Raw genomic sequence first — 21,054 nt, 5'->3', positions numbered from 1 at the left:
GTATGAGAGCATTGTATCATCTCTAAGTAGAATTAGTCCCCACGACTCGGATTTCAAATACTCGACCACAAGTTTGAAACTGTTAATTCAGTTTCCAACAAACAACAGCCTATAACTCGGATCTTAAACATATAAACACACACCCTCACTTCTCACACCTAAAAGTCGATTCAATTGGATTTTGGTTTCAATTCAAACAACAAGAACAAAATGTGGAGCACGTTATATATAATCTTTTTGAGTCTTTTCCTTCAATTGCACCTTGCAAGATCGACCAGACGACCGCTCGCCCCAGCTCTTTACATCTTCGGAGACTCAATGTCAGATGCCGGAAATAATAACTATCTGGATACGATGGCGAAAGCAAATATGCTTCCCTACGGTGTAGATTTTCCTAATGGAAACACTGGCCGATTCACCAATGGCAAGACAGTCATAGATTTCATAGGTAATGAAAAAAAAAAAAAAATCAATTTCCATTTTTCTTTTCTTGAAGTGAACGTAAAAATGAGAAGAAATTGAAAGGAATTTCTTTTATACTCTGGTAGAGTGTGATAATTCATACACAACTGCTCATAATGATAAATAATTACTCAAATAAAAGTGTCCAAGTTGTGATCTCCAGACTCCAGCACTGACTTGATTACCTAGTTAGTGATTGGTGGACAAATTATGGGACAGTTGGATTTAAAAATGGATTCGGAGTCCTGAACTTGCCAGGACGAACTCGATCCTGGCAGGGGCTCTGTGGGACCACCATGATGTATGTGTTATATCCACACCATCCATGCATTTTTCCATATCATTACAGGGCATGAGTTAAAAAATGAGGCAGATCCAAGGATCAAATGGGCCATGAATCAAGGTTAGGATAGTTCAACCAATCTTATTTTGTAATGATGATGTATCTATTGTGGGTCCCACTATTTGGATGGTTCAATTTGAGCTAATGAATGCCATGTGCAACCGAGAGTGCCTGAGTTTGGAAGCGGATTGCGTACTGAGTAACTCAGTACGCTAAAAGCGTATCGAGTAAACTCTGTGGAGTCCACTGTGATTTATGTATTTTATCCACTCCGTCCATCCATTTTAAAAGATAATTTTAGTGCTTGAGCCTAAAAATGAAGTATATACAAACCTCAAGTGGACCACACAATAGGAAACATTTTGAATTGAACATCTACCGGTGAAAATTTCTTGGGGCCACGGAAGTTTTGGATCAAGCTTGTATTTGTTTTTTCCCTTCATCCATCCATATCTGTGTGATCTTATGCACAGTTTAGATGAGAAATAAACATCATTGTGGGCCCTATAAAGCTTTCAACGGTAGAAGTCATTATTCCAACTGTTTCCAATGGTATGGTCCACTTGATCTTTGAGTATGCTTAAATTTTTGTCTCAACCCCTAAAATAAGATGGAAAAACGGATGGACAGCGTGGATAGATGAGATACATTCACGGTGGGGCCAAAAGAGTTTACTTAGTAGGATAAGAGCGTACTCAGTAACTCAGTACGCAATCCGATTTCCCTGAGTTTTAACCATTTATATATTTATTCTTTTACTTATATATATTTATATATTTCCCTTTTACTCTTTTTCTTATTGTATTTTCATATTGGCTGCCAATTAGGGATTTGATGGCATCCCATTTTCTATAAATATACTATATTCATTCATGTTCTAGGAAATTTATCTTCCCTTCTCATCTTCTCGAAAATTTATCATGAAATTTTCTATTTGATCAATTACATAGAAAATGGATGGTTAGGATTAAGAAGATTCAATGATTAATATAAATTGTCTTAACATGATCCAATTTGCATGGCTTCTCCAAGAAACCATTTAATTAGACAATCGCCATCCCTGTATATGACCAACGTTCATAAAATAGAGGCCAATGTTTAGAAGGTGATCATGCTTAGATCAGATCATCGATGGCCCATGAATAGTAGGAATAGAATAGTTTAATGGTCCCATTACCCGAATTAAGTGCAACAGAGAATAAGGTTCGATCGCCAAGAGGAAAGAATGACTGAATAGAACTCACGTTAACACTTCCATCTTTACCAAAAATAATAATAATAATAATAATAATAAATAAATAAAAATAAAAATAAACAAAATCTACATTTTTTTTTTCTCCTCTTCAAAGGTGAATAATAAGAAGAATGCCAACTCTATTACTTTTCGGATTTCTAATGAAATTCAAAGCAATATCACCTAGGCCGTAGGTAACCCTAAGGACTGTGTGTGTGTGTGTGTATATATATATATATATATATATATATATATATATATGATTGCGACGCTATGTACGACTTGAGGAAATTGGAATTTTTAGTTATCACATACATCTAACATCTTCTTTTCCATTAAATTGGACTTTCCAATTAACAAAACTCAAGTAAATTATGTAGCAAACACGTCCAAGTTTAAGGACTGTGATAAGAAATAATGAACATATATTTCCTCCTTCTGACATTGTTATTACTCAATATCCCTATAACATTGTTATTGCTCAATATCCTAATTAAATGGATGGTTGAGTTTCCACTCATCAACTAACCAATGGAATTAATTACCTAATGATCATGGAAGCATCACCATACTTCATAATTTGGAATTTCTTAAAAATATCATATATATGAACGCTGGAATTTTGTTCACTACCGGATGCCGGACCCAACATGTGACTACCAACCAAAATTTTTGAAGGAAACTGTGTAATAGAAGCAATCAACAACACTAGCTACAACGGGCCCACAATTCAGTAACCAATTACATCATCCTGTGGGTCTGATGGGCCATGACCTAATCAGATGTTACCAGCATGAGAAGTACACCCAATGGTCCACATTTAACAGGAGCCAAATTTACTAGTTAAGGTCATTTGTGGGAGGTTTGTTTGGCGTGGCATGTTCTACATGGGGCCCATCACATGAAGGATTTTGGATCACATAAAGTTGGCTCCATATGCAGTGTTCTACGCTGAATTTAGTTTCTTTTTTGTTCTTTTATTTATTTATTTTTTTCCTTTTTGTAACGTGGATAATCCATTTTCATGATATTGGTTGCAGCTGAAATGCTTGGACTACCCTTTCCACCTCCATACATGAGTCTTACTAATGCAATGAGGGCAAAACAAATAACAGGTGTGAATTATGCATCAGCCTCTTCGGGCATTCTCCCTGAAACCGCAAGCCATGTGGTAAGAAATTACAACAGTTTCCTTTATTTATTTATTTTTCAATGGGAGAATGGGATATGGCGTCTCTTGTAATTCTACCTGATTGTTGTTCGCTTCATCCAAATACATGGGGCCCTAATGCAGGCTGCACTTGGACCACACCCATTTTCACCATCGATCTACGAGTAGTCTATAATTTCAATGATCATGATCATGAGATGATCTTTGAGTTCAATGCAGGTGGACATTTGGTGCACTTTTTAGCGGGTGCATAATTTGCATTGCTTTTTCCTTTAGTTATTCGCTTGATTTTGAGGGAAGTTTAGTAATTTTATATTTAATTTTTGTGGGTAAGATTAAAAACTATGGTTAGTGATGAGTGGTTTAGATTGATTAGGGTTGGTGTTTTATTATAAATGCCTCTCTTTGCATTGTAATTTGCAGTTTTTTAATTAAAGAATTCATTCTAGCTATTCCTGCCCATGTAAATGATTGAAACCGATTTGATCTTACTTGAGGCGCTCACGAATCATCATATTTATGGTATTTCAAATTCCTGTTGATCAGAATGCTCGCAGGTATTCTAAGATGGAGTTATCATTCTGATTTTGTTCACGTTTCTTTTTTCTTTTTTTCTCCTGGTTGTCTATTCGAGTCGCTACACCAACATGCATAGGCACTTGTGAACAACCCTGTTAAAAAGTTGCGTTGAACATTGATAATGATAACATGAAGTTGAGTCGACTCCAATGGGACAGTCCTTGATTCAATCTACGTTGTACATTGACTACAACATATATTTCAAGGGTCCAACCAAAAACTCAAACTAAGGATTCTAACATTCTCATTTCCTAACGAAAGATTGAGGTTAAACCTTTTACAGAAGTTCATGGAAAAAGCTTTTTATGTCTTCATTGTTTTTTTAAAAAATAAAAATCAAAATAAAAATCAACTTGATGCAAGACATGAAATTAAGTATGAGGTGCAAAATTTTAAGCTTTACATCATACCAATTTCTAAACAATCACAAAAAAATCATGTCTCACATACGTTCAAAACATTCAGCAAGGGGAATCTACAAGGTCCAAGCCTACACACGTTTAGAGTTGGATCAAGTAAAAGTATAAACCAAACAATACTCATTGGAGTGTAGATTTGTCCAATCCTACAAAGGATTGTTCTTCAATTTAAGAGATTTACCATGTTTCAAATAGGGGAAAAACATAGGGTTTGCAAAAGTTGAAAATACTTAGAATCTGGAATTTTCTAGGGCTAGGGTTTGGGATTTAAGGTGAGAGAGGAGAGAAATAAAGGAGAGAAGAACCTGAGAAGGATCCTGCGTATAGACAGCAGGCCCACGTGGACGCATGTGCGTGTCCATCTGGCCGCACATGTGTGGGGCCCGCGAAACTGAAAAAGGACTCCTTGGGTATGATCGGCCAGTGGAGGCCCACTCACACCAATTTTCGCGACGATCCATCTTTCGGTGTGTGCGTGGTACTCTGCCGAAGTTTCAACTCCTTCGATGGGCCAGAATCTGAAAATCTACTGTAGTAGAGAACTTGGGCACAAAAAAAGAATAAATTTGAAGAAGGGAGGGCGGTGGAAGATGATAGATGTGGGGTGGAAGAGATGAGGATGATTTGGGATAGTTGTGGCTTCGCACCACGGTAGTTAGCCCTTTGAGGAATGGAGAGTTTCGCATCTAATTAGCTTCTTCAACTTAGAGGGATAAAGAAGAAAAAATGCAGAATTTTATTCATAAGCTTCAATGGAAAAAAAAAACCTACATGGGGTTGCCTATTTATAAGAAAACCCTAAATCCTAAAAGTCGTATCATATGCGCACACTGAGACTTAGAGACGAAGTAACAAAAATAACAACTAATGAACGCAATCTAAACCATTCATGATGTTTCTAATAGTAATAATATAACCAAAACTCAAAATCCTAAATCATCTAGGGTAGTGGGTCACGATCATGAGATCCAATGGTGAGAACCACATGATAATTGGGCCCACTCCAATGATCCATAGTATAGCCCCCTAACTAAGAGGTCCTCCATAGATGTTGTTGTTGATCCAAATCGATAGTGGGGCCTTCCTCCTCCTTGAGTATGTGTATAGGGTGGGGGGGAGGGTGCGTGTACGTATGATGTCCCCATCAACTCTCCCCGACTACGAAAGTTTCACCATTAGCGAAACGAAACTCCTAAACCGCTCCAAAATGTCAGGATCAAGTATCTGAAGCTCCTCCTCAGTGAGCCACGTACTGTCTGAAGCTAGGCGTGACTTCTGCTTGACCAGGAACTTTTGAAACCCGCCGTCCAATGTCGATACTATCTGATGGTCTAGAATATCATTTATTTCCACTTTGTGTGTGAGAAGGGTAAGCATGGGAGGTAGAGGCTGAGAAGATAAATCGAAAAGAGGTCATGGATTAAAGAAAAGGTCCGGAGAATCAAGTTAGTTCGGTGAAAAGCTGAACAATTAAATTATCAGTGGTACCCTAAAATATAACTAGATCTTCCACATTGAATGTATAACTAATTCTCATGGAAAGTGGAAGATCTACCACATACGCATTGAGACTGCTTTATTTTATAATTTTGAATGGTCCAGCGCTACGCACGTGTAATTTACAGACAACTTCCTAAAGGTATCATTCTGGCCTAATGCGAACCATCACAAAGTCCCTTACATTGAATTCCTTAAATCGTTTATGTTAGTCTATAGAAATTTTGTAATGTTCATTACTAGTATTGATCTTTTGCCTGATTTCTTGTTGTAATGAATGAATGTAATGTGCAAAGGACTCTACAAACTCTGATGGCCTATGTGACAAGGACATAAGGACAAGATCAATAAGCTTCCTAGGTTTATATGTCCTAAACTGAATTGGAACAATATCACACTAAAGTGTCTTTATATGATCCAAACTGAATAGGAACAAGACAATGATGCGAGACTAGAATGGAAGTTTTATTAACCCAAGACACTTTATAGGGTTGAGGATGAGCTTCAAGCTTAAATGGCTCACAGTGCCAGTTGATGCCACGTTGGCTTAACTATCGCTATCCATGATCATCTTACAACTCTTATCACCACATTTTGTCTAAGTATCGGAGATCGTATTGCGTTGTCAATCGTCGATATTCTTTACTTGTGCAAAGGCGCAACGCACAACTGTAAGGGTCACGAACTCCTACACTCCTTCTTCCTCATCATTAAGAGTTTCCGCTGGCTCATATTCTTCCTCCTCACTATCACTTTCTGGGACACTACTTCTACTTGCTCTTCAATAAGGAACACCTTGGTGTCCTCTTTCGTGCCACACTGGTGGGTAAATTAACCAAACCTCTGACATCTAAAACACCTAGTCGCCTCGCTTCTGCACAAGGTAGATCTGACAACTTCTTTACTCTTATCATCCTTGGGCTTAGACTGAGAACTACTTGAAGGCTTGTACTGATATCCAGTGATAAGTTTATCCCCAGAAGGATTGGCCCTAGCACCAAAATCACGAGACTCAAACCGCCTTCCCACAGATGCTTTGAAGTATTGCTCGACCTCCAACACTACTTAATATATCTGTTCAAGAGTGTTTATGTCCTTAGTGAGTCATTCTCTCTTAATGTCAGAACGGAGGCCCATCTTAAATCGAGCAAGAGTGGGTATGAGATCCTCTTCAACTTCACATCAGGATAAGTACTCTTCGAACTTCTCAATGTATTCAATCACACTCATGTAACCTTGTTGAAGAGATAGTCATTCTTCAAACAGCCTCAAGTGATAAGAGAAATTAAGATACTTTTCTTTAAGAGTTTCTTTCATTTCTCCCTAATAAACTATTAGGGACTCCCTCGACTTTTCTTTCTTTCGCTCCACAGTAGCCCAAAACCTTCTTACTTGGCCCACAAGCTTCATCTTGGCAAATCGGACTCGACGAGTATCCGATATGTCATACCACTCAAAATAGTAGTTCATATCCACCAACCAATTTAAAAAAGCTTTAGGGTCCAAGTGGTCATCAAACACATGAGCCTCTACTCTAATTCCCTTAAGGAGTTGCATATCTGGTTCATAATCATCATGATGCCCCTCGCGGTGTGGGTGCACGGGTGCTCGCCCATGACTATTCCTTTAGCCACCTCCATTCCCTTGGCTATCATCCTGACCACCTGCCTGAGACTAGACATCTTCCCCTATGGCAGGCTTTACCCGGGCAGAGGTCTTTAGTTGGGTAATGCGCACATTAATCTGATCCAAGCATTGGTCAATACGTTGTTCCAAGCGCTTACCCAAAGATTCAAACTGTCGGGTTATGTTGTCCATTTACTCTTGTAATTGCTCAATGTTTAGCGTGGGGTGCAAACCAAAGCCACGACCAGTACATGTGGACATACGACCACTCACTCAACTCAAAGACCCTCTAATACAACTATATGCATCTATATGGGACTAAATGATCCTATAGGACTTTATATGAGGGGAACTATATAACGCTACTAAAATTCCAGCAACATAGCTGCCCAAAATAATTTGTTAGAAGAAAATTCAGCCATGAAAATTGAAAATTTTCTGACAATAGAAAATTCAGCAGTCCATGTTATGAGTGATGAGTCCTAAACAGCCTTATATGATAAGACTTGATGCAAAATAGATGTGAATAGAATAAACCCTAAACATGCAATGCATTCCCCTGTAAAAAACCTAAGCTCTGATACTAAATTTGATGCAGGACATGAAATTAAATATGAGGTGCAAAATTTTAAGCTTTAGATCATACCAATTTCTAAACAATCACAAAAAAATCATGTCCCATATACGTTCAAAACATTCAGCAAGAGGAATCTACGAGATCTAAGCCTATACATGTTCAGGGCTGGATCAACCAAATAATACCCAATGGAATGTAGATTCATCCAATCATGCAAAAGACTGTTCCCCAATTCAAGAGATTCACCATGTTTCAAATAGGGAAAAGCTTAGGATTCGCAAAAGTTGAAAATACTTAGAATATGGAATTTTATAGGGCTAGGGTTTGGGGTTTAAGGCGAGAGAGGAGAGAAATAGAGGAAAGAGAAGAACCTGAGGACGATCTTAGATGTGGACAATAGGGCCACCTGGACGCACGTGTGTGGCTGTATGGCTGCACGTGTGTGGGGCCCACGAAACTAAAAAAGGACTCCTTGCGTGTGATCTCCAGGGGAGGCCCACTCTCACACCATGTTTCGCAACAATCTGCCTTTCGGTGTGTGCCTGGTGCTCCGCCAAAGTTTCAGCCCATCCGGTGGGCCAAAATTTGAAAATCTATTGTAGTGGAGAACCTGGGCACAAAAAAGAATAAATCTGAAAAAGGGAGGGCTGTAGAAGATGATGGATGTGGAGTGGAAGAGATGTGGATGATTTGGGATAGTTATGGCTTCACACCATGGTAGTTAGCCCATTAAGGAAAGGAGAGTTTCGCACCCAATTAGCTTCTTCAACTCAGAAGGATAGAGAAGAAAAAATGTAAAATTTTATTCATAAGCTTCAATGGAAAAAAAAAAACCTGCATGGGGTTGCCTATTTATAAGAAAACCCTAAACCTCAAAAGTCACGCCATGTGCGTACACTAAGACTTAGAGACGAAGTAACAAAAATAACAACTAATCAAAATCATTCATGATGTTTCTAATAGCAGTAATAACCAAAACTCAAAATCCTAAATCATCTAGGGTAGTGGGCCACGATCATGAGATCCAATGGTGGGATCCACATGATGATCGGGTCCACTCCAATGATCCATAGCATAACCGCCTAACTAAGAGGTCCTCCATAGATATTGTCGTCGATCTAGATCAATAGTGGGGCCTTCCTCCTCCTCGAGTACACGCGTAGGGTGGGGGTCGTGCATGTGCACATGATGTACCAATCACAACTCTTACTCACCTTGTGTAAAGGTGTTAACATGAGTGGCACTTATTTATGTGCATATAAATGGTAGCGTGGGTTTTGTCATATTCTATGTATGAAATTCAACTAACGCATCAAATGAGTCCCACCATGATGATGGAATGCCACAAAAAATTGGATGTATGTAATTATTAGGTGGGACACACCATAGAAAACAATTAGCATCCTCCCAAAAGCTTCCAATTTCATGTGGTGACCTAAATGATGGTTTGATCAACATTACTTTTGGGGCATCCTAGTTTTTTGGTCAGGTGACTATTCTTAGCAGGTTGAATTACATGCACAAAAAGCAATGGCCCCCTGAGAACAGTTGTAGAATAATCTTTTCTTTTACAAATATTGCTGGGGATCCGGCCGTTACTTTAGATTGATCACGGCCTCATCTCCTTAGTGCTTTATATTTTTACTTATTAATACCTAAAAGGCTCTCTCTCTCTCTCTCTCTCTCTCTCTCTGGGTAGATTGGTGCACCATTGTGTATATTAGATAGGGAAAATATGAAAACCAAGATAGGGTAGGGCCAAATCATAACCCTCAAAACCTATACAAAAATAGATTCTCTACACTATGAGAACTAATTAAGGTTATCTAATATTTACCATTCCGTCTATATCCAACAAAAGAAACCTCTAGCCATATTATTATTATTATTATTTTCTGGTAAAAAAAGGTGGGAGCACACCACCTGTAACTTTGTTGGAAGAAAGCTTTATTTACAAAATTTCTCTCTTGAATCACACAGCAGTAGTACCAGATGTGCTACTTCCACCAGAGCATCGCCACTTCCTCTCTCTACATATACTTGAAGGAAGCATTTATCACCTTAGCCGTTGATTCAGTTTATTTCCACCAACAAATCCACAATGGGAAAAAGATGAAGACAATCCACAATCATCTTGGAATCACTTTCCATGGGTGTTCCTCTGTCCCAGGCTCACACAATCTCTCAAGCCATATAACATGTACCACACTTCCGCCATAGTATTAGATACCTCCACATAATATAGCTGGAGAGATAACATAAGCCTCAACAAACCCACTCCATCACTGGGGTTGATAATGTTAGGGTTGGGTAATGGTCAACCCAAGCCTGACTTATTTGCTAAATGAGCCAAGAATTCTTCCCCAAACCTAGCCAAGAATTCCTGCCCAAACTTGATCCATGAACCATTATCCTCTTACCCAACCCAACCCACTTAAAATTCATCAACCCAGACCCGACATGACCCAACCCATTTAATTGTAAATGGGTTAGGTTGGGTTGCGCCGGGTCATTTAGCCCAACTAAAGGTGGTGGCAATGGGCTGGGTAACTCGCGAACCCAAAGAGCCTGTCCCAGCTTTAGGCCAGGCTTAGACCTACTTGCTTGGCCTGTGGGCCAGGCTTCTACCTTGCATGCATGGATTGATCAATTTTCATGGTGGACTTGTGGTCGAGTCATTTTAGCTCAATCTGGACCTGCCCATCCTGCTTGGACCTGACTTTATACTTACATGTATTAAGTCCTATAAATATGTCATTCCAATCCTCAGCTAAGCATCCCATCATCTTGGATTGCAGACCATTTGTTCTTTCATCTAAGATGTCAATTTCTTTGTACATGTGGCCCACCTGATCAAACATATAGATTTGGCAAATTCAGGCGAGAAAATAAGGATTTATCAATTTCTAGACCGCGCAAGGTCGAGTGAGGAATAGGCCTAACAAATTTTCTGGGCTCAAGTTTAGACCCGGTATGCTTGGCCCTTCTCACGTTTGGGCTCGGCTCCAGCCTTGGGTCTTAAGTGTCAGGCTACAGTCTGGTCCCCACCCCTAGGCGCAACCCATAATGATGACCCATATGGGTGGGTCGGGTTGGGTAGGGTTTACCCAAGCCCGACCGATTTACTTAAAACGGTTAATGTTTCTTACCTGAGCCCAAACCACAGCCCATTTAGCTTGGTTCCAACACACCTCAAAAGCGGGTCGAGCCAGTTGATCCGCAGGCCGACCCAACCCATTGCCACCCCTACACACTACCATTTCTATATTCATTTTAACAAATCCCTGAATATATTAAATTTTAATGTAGCTACCATCACTCCATGTCTGAGCCACTTATGAGGGTGGTCCCATATTGGGTGTGACCACATAAAATCCGTCTGGTCAAAGGATTTTAACTGCTGGATGTGAAGATTGTCCGACCGAACCTGATCTTGGATATGGTCTGGTGGCCACATAATTAGTGGCTCTGATCAATTCAATTCTATTTTTTTTTTTTTTTCGTAACTGCTGGATGTGAAGATTGCCCGACCAAACCTGATCTTGGATATGGTCTGGTGGCCACATAATTAGTGGCTCTGATCAATTCAATTCTAATTTGGATGTTTCTTTTCTTTTCTTTTTATCTTTTTTTTTTTTTTTTTTTTTTTGCAGGGAAAGTGCCTGACACTAGATCAACAGGTTAATTTATTCGAAAGAACGGTTAAAGAGGATCTGCCCAAAATTTTCAAACACCCAACACTTGTTTCGAGGCACATAGCAAAGTCTATATTCACGGTCTGGTTTGGGGGCAATGACTACGCAAACAACTATCTATCTGATCACTACCAAAGTGGCAAGAAATACTCTCCTCAAAGGTTTGGTGAGTTGCTAAGGGATCACCTAGCAGAAAAATTGAAGGTAAATCTAGTCCTCGTAGTTCAATTGACACATGGACATGCTAATCAATTGATCTCAACTGTTCATCACGACTAATGCATATTTCATGGACCATGGCACAAAAATCGCCCGACTCAGATGATGAGTCAACTTGACTTGGTGAGATTTTGAGACGAGTCTCGACTGGGTTGAGACTCAGCTAGACTTGTCGGGTTAGCTCACTCTCACTAGGTGATTGCTTTTCACAATTAAAAATATGGAAGTGTAGAGGGTTAGATTCAAACCCTCCACCAAGCCATGCACTTCATCTTTGAAAGTTTAAAAACATTTATTTATTTAATAATTAAATATCGAGTCAAGTCGAGTTGAGTCTTCGAGTCAACCCGACCTGGCTAGACATCGAGTCGAGTCGAGTGCACAGGTTTTCCAACCATGTTGTAATCATCTGGTGATTAGCTTAAAAAATGGATGGTCAATATAGAAAAAGGTCCAACCAAATATTGTAACCATTCCTTTTTTTGGGGGGGAACTTCAAGGATTGCATATGGATGATCTAAAGAATCACTTTGATGAGAATGTCTTAGGCCTCTCTTACGTCGCTCAGAAAATGGATGGTTGTGTGTGCACACGAGGACCCTTGGATTGTGTTTGGACTTATGAACAGAGGAAATTGAGCAATTGGAGTGTTAAGTCTTATCTCCTCAACCATGGTCGTCCATTGGCCACTGAAAAATCTCACAAAATATGATTATTCTAGGATCAATTCTCAATTCAAAGTATATAAAATTTTACTTTCAGTAAGATATGATTTTATTATGGGATTTTGATCAAAGGTAGCCTCGGGATAACGCTAAACACCCCAAAAAGTGAGTTTTAAAATATTCTTCCTATGGGCCTCTAACCAATTTCAAAAAATTGGAATGAAATGGCCCTGCTTGGAGCTTTGAGCCTAGGCTGTAAGGATGATGGTAGAGAGTTTTGGAAGCATGGTGCGTAACTTAGTTTCGAGTGAGTTTTGTGGGACCCACTGTCCATCCGTTTTATGAGCTCATTTTAATGCAAGACCCCAAAATTGAAGCATATCTAAAGATCAAGTGGACTAATTCACAAGAAAATGTGAATTTCATGCTGTTGGGAAAAAAACACCAAGTCCGGAGACCCGGTTATGAAATGGACCAACTCTATCGGCACCATCCGAGAGTCCGAGGCAACGCGATTGGACCAAGACAAGATAAAGCCTATTGGAGAGACTTAGATCGGATTCCTAGGAAACGAATCCCGACCGAGACCTTAAGAGTCAAGAACCATAGGCAAAATAAGACACATAAAGTTGGCTCGGTTAACGAGGTAACAATGTCTAAAGAGGCCGATTGAGGCCCTGAAGCTAAAAACAACCTGACCGACCATAAAACCGACCCATACAAGGCCGGTTACAATGTCAGTTATCGGATTAAGGAAGAACGTCGGCCATAAGCCAATCCTGTTCCGACCGACAGGAAGCAAAAAGCTTTATCCTTGCAGCCAGCCGAGACTCGTTTGTTACTTGAGTCGGTTTAGGCCGAGCCGAGCGAGGAAGAAACGGTGTAAGCTTAAATACCGCTCCGAAAATCTTGTGAAAGGATTCTCGATCCCGAGGATCTTGAGATCGGGAAGCATCCGTAAGCAGATTCGACTAAATTAAATCTCCTATAAATCAGGGAGAGAATCCCCGTACGGCGGGATCCTCCCTCTCCTATAAATGAGAAACACTTTAAGGGTGAAAGGTACGCAAAAACTCTCTCTCAGAACCCCTCAATACTATAAGACCCAGATTCCTAGCTTGACTTTGTCATCGGAGGGTCCCCTGCTCTAGCCAGGGTCTCCTTTGTCTTCTTCCTATGCAGGTACTCGAAGGTCTAAAGAGGGTTGACCAGATTTTTGCATCAACAGTTTAGCGCCGTTTGTGGGATACGATACAAAAAGTTGTATTCCATGCTCCATCCAGAAGTGTCAAGTGAGCGTTAATGGTAAAAACCATAAAAACTGGTCTTAGCAAACCATATGAGGCTGATAACGTTGGACCATCAGGTCCAGACGGGGCCCAAAGAGCTCAGAACCAACCTGACAATCAACAAGGTTCCGCGGCTCGTCCTGTAGCATCTACCGCAACTAGGAATACCTAGCGGAATCGAAGAAATGGATAGTTGGATCGGGAGGTCCATGAACTCAGAGCCGATATAAACGTTATGAAACAAATGTTGGAGCAGATGCACCGTCAACAGACTCAGCAGCCTTAACAAGAACAGGAGATGAATGTTCCGCAATAAGTTGCCGACCTTCATCCCACTGCCCCGCGGTCACTGGCACAGCCAAGTCAGCCCCATTGGCCGTCCGAGCCAGCGCTCGCTCTTTCCGCAACTGCCGTCCTACCTCCCACTGATCTCCGACACGAGATAGATCGGAGGAGGCGCGGCCGACCTCCGGTTGAAGGGGTGGCAGAAAGTAAAGAGCCTTGAAAATCTGACCTTCAGGACTTTAAAAAAGAAGTGCTAGAGGAGATGGCGGATATGAAGCATAGTCGGGATGCATATTCAACTAAGACAGAAATAAAAGCGTCCCCATTCGTCGATGAAGTGATGCAAGCCCGGCTGCTGGAAAGATTTCGCCTCCCATAGATTATACCTTTCACAGGCAAAACTGACCTAACGGAACACATCGAATGCTTCTGAACGTACATGGAACTGCATGATGCCTCGAATGCCGTGATGTGTCAGGCTTTCTCCCTTACCTTAGCCGACGTGGCCCGACTTTGGTTCAAGCAGCTGAAACCAAAGTCCGTCAGAACGTTCGCAAAACTCAGCGATGCCTTTCTCACCAATTTCATTAGCGGGAAGAAGAAGTTGAAGCCCCCTGCACATCTGAACAACATAGTTCAGAAAGAGGGAGAGCTACTGAAAGACTACATCAAACGTTTCAACTTTGAATCATTCCAAGTTCGAAAACATTCAGAGGAGATGGCACTCAATTCTATTATGCAAGGCATTAGGGATAAGCCGTTTCTGGCATCCCTGGACAAGAATCCACCTCAGACTTTGGCTGAATTCATGACTCGGTCAGATAAATACGCGAACGCCGAGGAAACTAGAAACTTGCATGAGGCCGCCCAGAATGTAAAAACCCCAGCCAAAGAGTCAACCAAAAAGGAAGTTGACTTGGATGGAGGAAAGAAGCGTAAGGACGACCGAACACGCGATGAATGAAAGTCGGGCAAGCGACCAGACCGAAGGTTTTCTACATACACCCCGCTTAATAAACCTCAAGAGCAGGTGCTGATGGAAATCAAGAGTGAAGGATTTGTCAGCTGGCCAAATAAACTTCAGAGTAATCTGAACCGGCGGAATAAGGATAAATATTGTCACTACCATCGCGATCATGGCCACAGTACGAGTGATTGTTATCACTTAAAGGAAGAGACCTAAAAGCTTATCTGAGAAGGCCAACTCAGAGAACACGTCGAAAGAATTGGGATAGCGGAAGAACGCTCAGGGGACAACCAACCCACGGAGGAAATCCGGACTATTGTCGGTGGTCCCCGCGGCGGAGGCGACTCAAATCATGCTCGAAAAAATCACGCCAGGAGCATCAGTCGACCCGAGTCCAAGATCCTAATTATAGCTCGGCCTACGAAGGAAAGGAAGAAAGAAAATTATTGCATCTCGTTCACCGATGAAGATGCTCAAGGCATCCATCATCCTCATGATGATGCATTAGTTATCACTCTTACCATCGCAAATCGAAGAGTATTCCGCATACTCGTCAACACAGGATCATCTGCTAACGTACTGTTCACTCAGGCATTCGACAAAATGGGTATTGAACGATCGACCTTACGGCCGGTGCATACCCCATTAATCGAATTCTCGGGAGGACAGATACACCTAGAAGGTATCATCTCGCTGCCACTTACTGCTAGGAACCCTCCGCAATAGGTGACAGTAATGGTCGACTTTCTGATAGTCGACCAGTCGTCCGTTTATAATGCGAGACTTGGCTGACCCTCTCTGAGTCTCCTCCAAGCCATGGTATCTACATACCATCTCTCTATGAAATTTTCGACTAAGTCGGGAATAGGAGTCGTTAAAGGAGATCAACAAAATGCAAGACGCTGTTACGCCACAGCCGTAAAAGTCTCGACCGATGTATCAATGATTGAGTCACTGGATCCCCGAGCCGAAACTCACGAGCACGGGCAACCGGTGGAAGACCTTGTTTCAATACCTTTAGTCGAAATCGACGGATCTACAATGGTACAAATTGGCTCATCTATGCGATCGCCACTGAAAAATAATCTGATAGCCCTATTGTTGTATCTTGCGGTGTCCGAGGCAGCGGTTAGCTCGGCGCTGATACAGGAGCACGAAGGGAAACAACTGCCGGTTTATTACGTTAGCAAAGCACTACTACCGGCAGAGAAGAGATCCCTACTCCTGGAAAAAGTGGCCCTAGTTTTGGTTGTCTCCTTGCGACGACTTCAGCCATATTTTCGAGCTCACACAATTATCGTCATGACTGATCTCCCACTACGTCAGGTCCTACAGAAACCAGAAGCTTCAGGCCAATTCACGAAGTGGGCAATTGAACTCAGCGAATTTGATATCCAATTCAAACTGAGAGTAGCAGTTAATGGGCAAGTCGTAGCCGACTTCATTGCTGAAGTAACACCATGAGCGGATTCAATGACTTCGAATACAGAGCCTACTGAAGAATTGACGACTGCTTCTCCCGAGTCACCGCCCGACCCAATCCCCTATAAGCTTTATATCAATGGCTCCTCCAATTCTAAGGCAAGTAGGGTAGGAATAGTGCTGGAAACTCTGATCAAATTTACATGCAGTATGCCTTAAGACTTGAATTTCAAGCCTCAAACAATACAGCAGAATATGGAGCTTTATTACTCGGCCTCCGACTCGGGGCCAGTTTGGGCGTTACATATCTTAATGTTTTCAGCGATTCACAATTAATCGTCAATCAAGTCGCTGGTTTCTATCAAACATGTAAAGAGTAATTGAAAGCATACGTGGAGAAAGTCAAAGAGTTAATCGATGGATTCTAACAGTGTGTGGTTACTCAGATCCCTCAGACAGAAAACGCCAAAGCCGATCTGTTGGCAAGACTTGCCTCAGCCGACGAGGACGACATACCTAGGTCTATTCCAATTGAGTACGTCGCCAAGCCGAATATCGGTGAACCAGTTAGCTCGACCATTCATACAGTCGATTCCAAACCCACCTGGCTAGACCCGATTATCCAATATCTCGACAATGGAGAGTTGCCCGAAGATCACGTTGAGGCTTGACGATTAAAGATCCAAGCTTCTCGTACACCATACTCAACGAGGTGCTGTACAAGAAAGGCTATTACGCTCCGTTACTACGATGCCTAAACTCCAGTGAAGCCGACTATGTACTTCGAGAAATACATAAAGGAATATGTGTAAATCATTAAGGAGGACGATCACTCGCACATAAGGTTCTACGTCAGAGGTACTACTGGCCAACCATCCAGCGCGACGCTCGTAAGCTCGTCCACAGATGCGACAAATGCCAAAGGTTCGCGGCCATTTCGAGGCAACCCCGGAGGAGCTGACTCCAATGACCGGTCCTAGGCCCTTCGCACAGTGGGGAATCAATATTATCAGACCACTACCCATGGAAAAAGGACAGACCAAATTTGTCATCGTAGCAATGGACTACTTCATAAAATGGGCCGAGGCTGAGCCACTGGCAAAAATAACCGAGCAGAAGATCACAGACTTCGTGTAGAAGAACATTGTTTGCCGTTTCGGGGTACCCCGGACCATTGTTACCGACAATGGGAAGCAGTTTAACAATAAGAGTTTTCATGAAATGTGCGGTAATCTCGGAATCAGAAATGTATACGCATCACCCCATCATCCTCAGACGAATGAACAAGTTGAGGCGGTTAATAAGATCATCAAACGGCATCTCCGAACTAAGCTTGACCGAGCCAAAGGAGCGTGGGCCGAAGAACTCCCAAACATACTGTGGGCATATCGAACCACGGTTCGAACCGCTATAGGAGAAACTCCTTTCTCCCTCGCTTATGGCTCGGAAACCATTATCCCTGTCGAGATCGGGCTGCCCTCAGCCCGAATCAGTTCGTTTAACGAAGAGGATAATGAAGAACTCTTGGCCCTCGGACTTGACCTGGTGGACGAACAAAGAGAAAGAGCTCGGTTACGAACTATGGCTCGACAGCAACAAGTCAAGGTCAGGCGATTTCGAGTCGGGGACATGGTTCTCCGAAAAATGTTCCTCAACACTAAGAAAGTTGGTGCAGGCACACTGGGACCCAACTAGGAAGAACCCTATATCATCTCAAGCACCATCCGACCAGGAACGTATCGATTGGAAGACTTAACCGGACAATTGCTACCCCATCTGTGGAATGCTGAGCATCTAAAAATCTACTACCCCTAGGTCAGTCCAGCGAAGCGTTCAGAAAGATTCAAAACTAACAAGCATGTAAACTGAATCAAGATGAATAAAAGAAAACTGAGTATATTCATTTATCAGTATATTTGTTACATTGAGCTACATCTTGTTGCGACATTATATTGATAAAGTAAAGGCTTAAAAGCAAAAGGAAAGGTCGGTTGTGACACGCAAGCATCTTCCTTGGCCGTAGATACTCTCGAGCCTGCCCTAGAGCTCGGTCTGTTTGAAGAGCTGGTGTGAGTGCTAAAAATGGAGCTAATGATGGTACTAAAAGAAGTGGTTCAGACTCAGCTACCACCACTGGGAGCAACCTCAGTAACTTTAGGAGCTGCCTCAGCCTCGACCTCGACACCAGCCACAGCATCAGCAGACTCAACGGCCTCGACCTCTACGCCTTCAGGACCAGAGACATCATCATCGAATCCTGACAGATCAAGGTTGAGAAAAGATTGCTTCATCAGTTGGATGCAAGATGTATATCCACTCTGATACAAGCGATCCCTTTCTTCCTTAAACTCCTGGGATGCAAGAAAGGCTTGCACAACCCGATTCTTGGCCTCCTTGGCCTCCATAGCCTTGTCGACGGCCTTCCGAATGGCTGCTTTAGCCTCCCCTTTGGTCCGAGGCAACTTATCCGTGCAAGAGGCATGAGCTTGACGGATTCTCCGACCCTCTTCTTGAGCCTTCGTCAATAGCGAAGCCACGCGAGCATACTCGGCTTTGGCGTCAGCAGCAGCCTTCTTAACGAGTCCTAACTCACCCGACAGAATTTCAGCTCGAGTCAAGGCAACCTCAACTTTTGCTCCCGCCTCAGCTTCCTGCTTTTAAGCGGCAGTCAGATCCGAGCGGGCCTTAACCAAACAAGGGGCCAACTGCAGAAGGAAAATGCAAGACTGGACTGAGTCATAAATAAAAGAAATCACAAACAAAAAAAAGAGAGAAATCACCTACATTACCTCAAGAAGTATCTTCGCCGCATGACCAAGAGTTTGCATCGAAGAGGCGTTGTAAAGACTAAGGAAGTCTCTCTCGCTCGCATGAGCGATGGCCTAAGGGATCATCCCCGATACTACCTACTGGAAAGGTTGAGTCATTCCCCCTCCTGAAGTCTCCCCTCTCTGCTCCTCTTTTAGTTCCAAGACTCGCTCTACAATGAGTCCCGGCTCAGAAGCCGCTTGAGACTTGGCAGGAGCTGCTCCTGACTCTTCCGTCCTCTCTTCGGGGTCAAAAAGTACGATGACGGTCGGGACGACCGGAGCAGGGGCGACTAGGGTGGACGGCTCCTTAGCCTTCGGAACTGTCTTCACCTTCTTTGAAGGCCGAGGCTCCAACAGAAGCACCGACCTCAGAGGAGCCTTCATTTTTTACGCCGATTTAAGAAAGGGTCGAGCTTCAGCCATCTCTGTATTAGATGAGGTAAAGAGTTAGGGAAAATCCAATAGAAATGCGTCAGAATAGATAAAGGATACCTGTTACGGTAGAGTTTAGGCCCGAGAGAAGAAGACACTCTGGTTGAAGAAGAGCCTTCCAAGACCGATCTTCCGGACTTAGTGCCTTCAGATCCTTAATCCAAGCTAGAGCATCAGCTCCTAGATTCGGCCTTCTCTTGGGGATATCTATAAAACGTGTTCAATCAGACTCAGGAATGTCAAAACAAAAAAGATACGGAGAAAGAAAATGCGGAGTCACCTACTTCAGAAAATGCCCAGAGAATATGAGATTCGAAGAGCCGAGGCTCAGCAGTCTCCCAGCGACCACATACCTAAAACCACCTCTCTCTAGTGTTTGTTAGAGGTAGGAAGGTCGGTTATCAAAGGACCGCCCTTATTCCACCAAGCACACAAGATATACCAGCCGGGTTATTAAGGGTTTGGTCGTATTTGGTACAGATAAAGGAACTCGTCCATAGTTAGTGGGGGTTGCTCTGTTTCGGCCCACAACACTGAACATCCGAACAAGTTCCTCCACCCGTTCGGCACTATCTGCCCAAGAGCGATTCAGAGTCAGGACAGAAAATTCAGAGCAACGGGTTGGAGGGGCAGACGTAAGCCACATTGCATTGCGACTTAAAAAATTACGATCATCCCAGCAGGAGGATGGTCAGGCAATTCACTTGGAAGGGGAAGATGAATAATAACCGAGTCAGGGACATGATACCTGACTCGGATCTTGTTTAAATCTGCCTCAGTTAAAACTGATGGGATTGGACCCTTCTGATCGTCCCCAACTTCTCCCTCAATAGCATCTCCCTCTTCGTCTACCGACTCAACGGCCCTGGCCGACCTTCTAAGAGGAACCGATTCAGTGGTTTCCTCTAACTCTTCATCCTCTTCTTCCAAGTCATCCCCAAAAAAACAGGGGTTAGGTCTCCCAGGGGCGGTCACCAGAGACGCCCCTCCGCCGGAAGGACCCGCCGAAGCAGGACGTTCCGCTGAAGTTCCAAACGTTCTTTCAGAAAATCAAAAAGCTTCATCGGCACTAATCACCATCTCCGCAAGCAATGAGGACGATTCTGTGACATTCCAGAGATGTCCCATTTCGTCCTCATCACCAGAAATTCCTTCCCGGGGACTTGAAGAATGCGTTACCATTAAAGAGCCGAAAAGGAAAGGGAGGGAAAGAAAACTCATCGGAGAGGCGAAAAGCGCACAGTTAGGGAAGTAAAAAGGGAACGAAGGGCGAAAATAATAGAAGAAGTGGCGAAATGCGAAAACAGGCAGGGAGGAGGAGAAAGGAAGAAGAGAAAACAAGAAAGGAAAGCTCGCGCGAAA

General features: G+C 42.6%; 1 protein-coding gene across 1 annotated transcript; it reads left to right on the top strand.

Annotated features, from left to right (window-relative positions):
- The first annotated feature begins 318 nt into the window (after window positions 1-318).
- LOC131255117 (GDSL esterase/lipase 7-like) lies at window positions 319-13,922 on the top strand. The gene is made up of 4 exons (XM_058255811.1): window positions 319-448; window positions 3,080-3,210; window positions 11,562-11,807; window positions 13,854-13,922. Exons 1-4 carry the CDS (start codon window positions 319-321, stop codon window positions 13,920-13,922), a joined length of 576 nt encoding a protein of 191 aa, XP_058111794.1.
- Window positions 13,923-21,054: the final 7,132 nt, after the last annotated feature.

This window comes from Magnolia sinica, chromosome 9 (genome assembly GCF_029962835.1).
Source record: "Magnolia sinica isolate HGM2019 chromosome 9, MsV1, whole genome shotgun sequence".
NCBI lineage: Eukaryota > Viridiplantae > Streptophyta > Magnoliopsida > Magnoliales > Magnoliaceae > Magnolia > Magnolia sinica.
Note: the sequence above shows the minus strand (reverse complement) of the source record. Positions and strands in the feature narration are given on the sequence as shown.

What these genes read in the sequence shown, in the direction of transcription:
- LOC131255117 (XM_058255811.1), top strand. Translation starts at nt 319, where the DNA reads ATGTCAGATGCCGGAAATAATAACTATCTGGATACGATGGCGAAAGCA. An exon ending in GACAGTCATAGATTTCATAG is followed by an intron (nt 449 to 3,079) that starts GTAATGAAAAAA and finishes TATTGGTTGCAG; the next exon opens with CTGAAATGCTTGGACTACCC. An exon ending in ACCTAGCAGAAAAATTGAAG is followed by an intron (nt 11,808 to 13,853) that starts GTAAATCTAGTC and finishes TTGGACCATCAG; the next exon opens with GTCCAGACGGGGCCCAAAGA.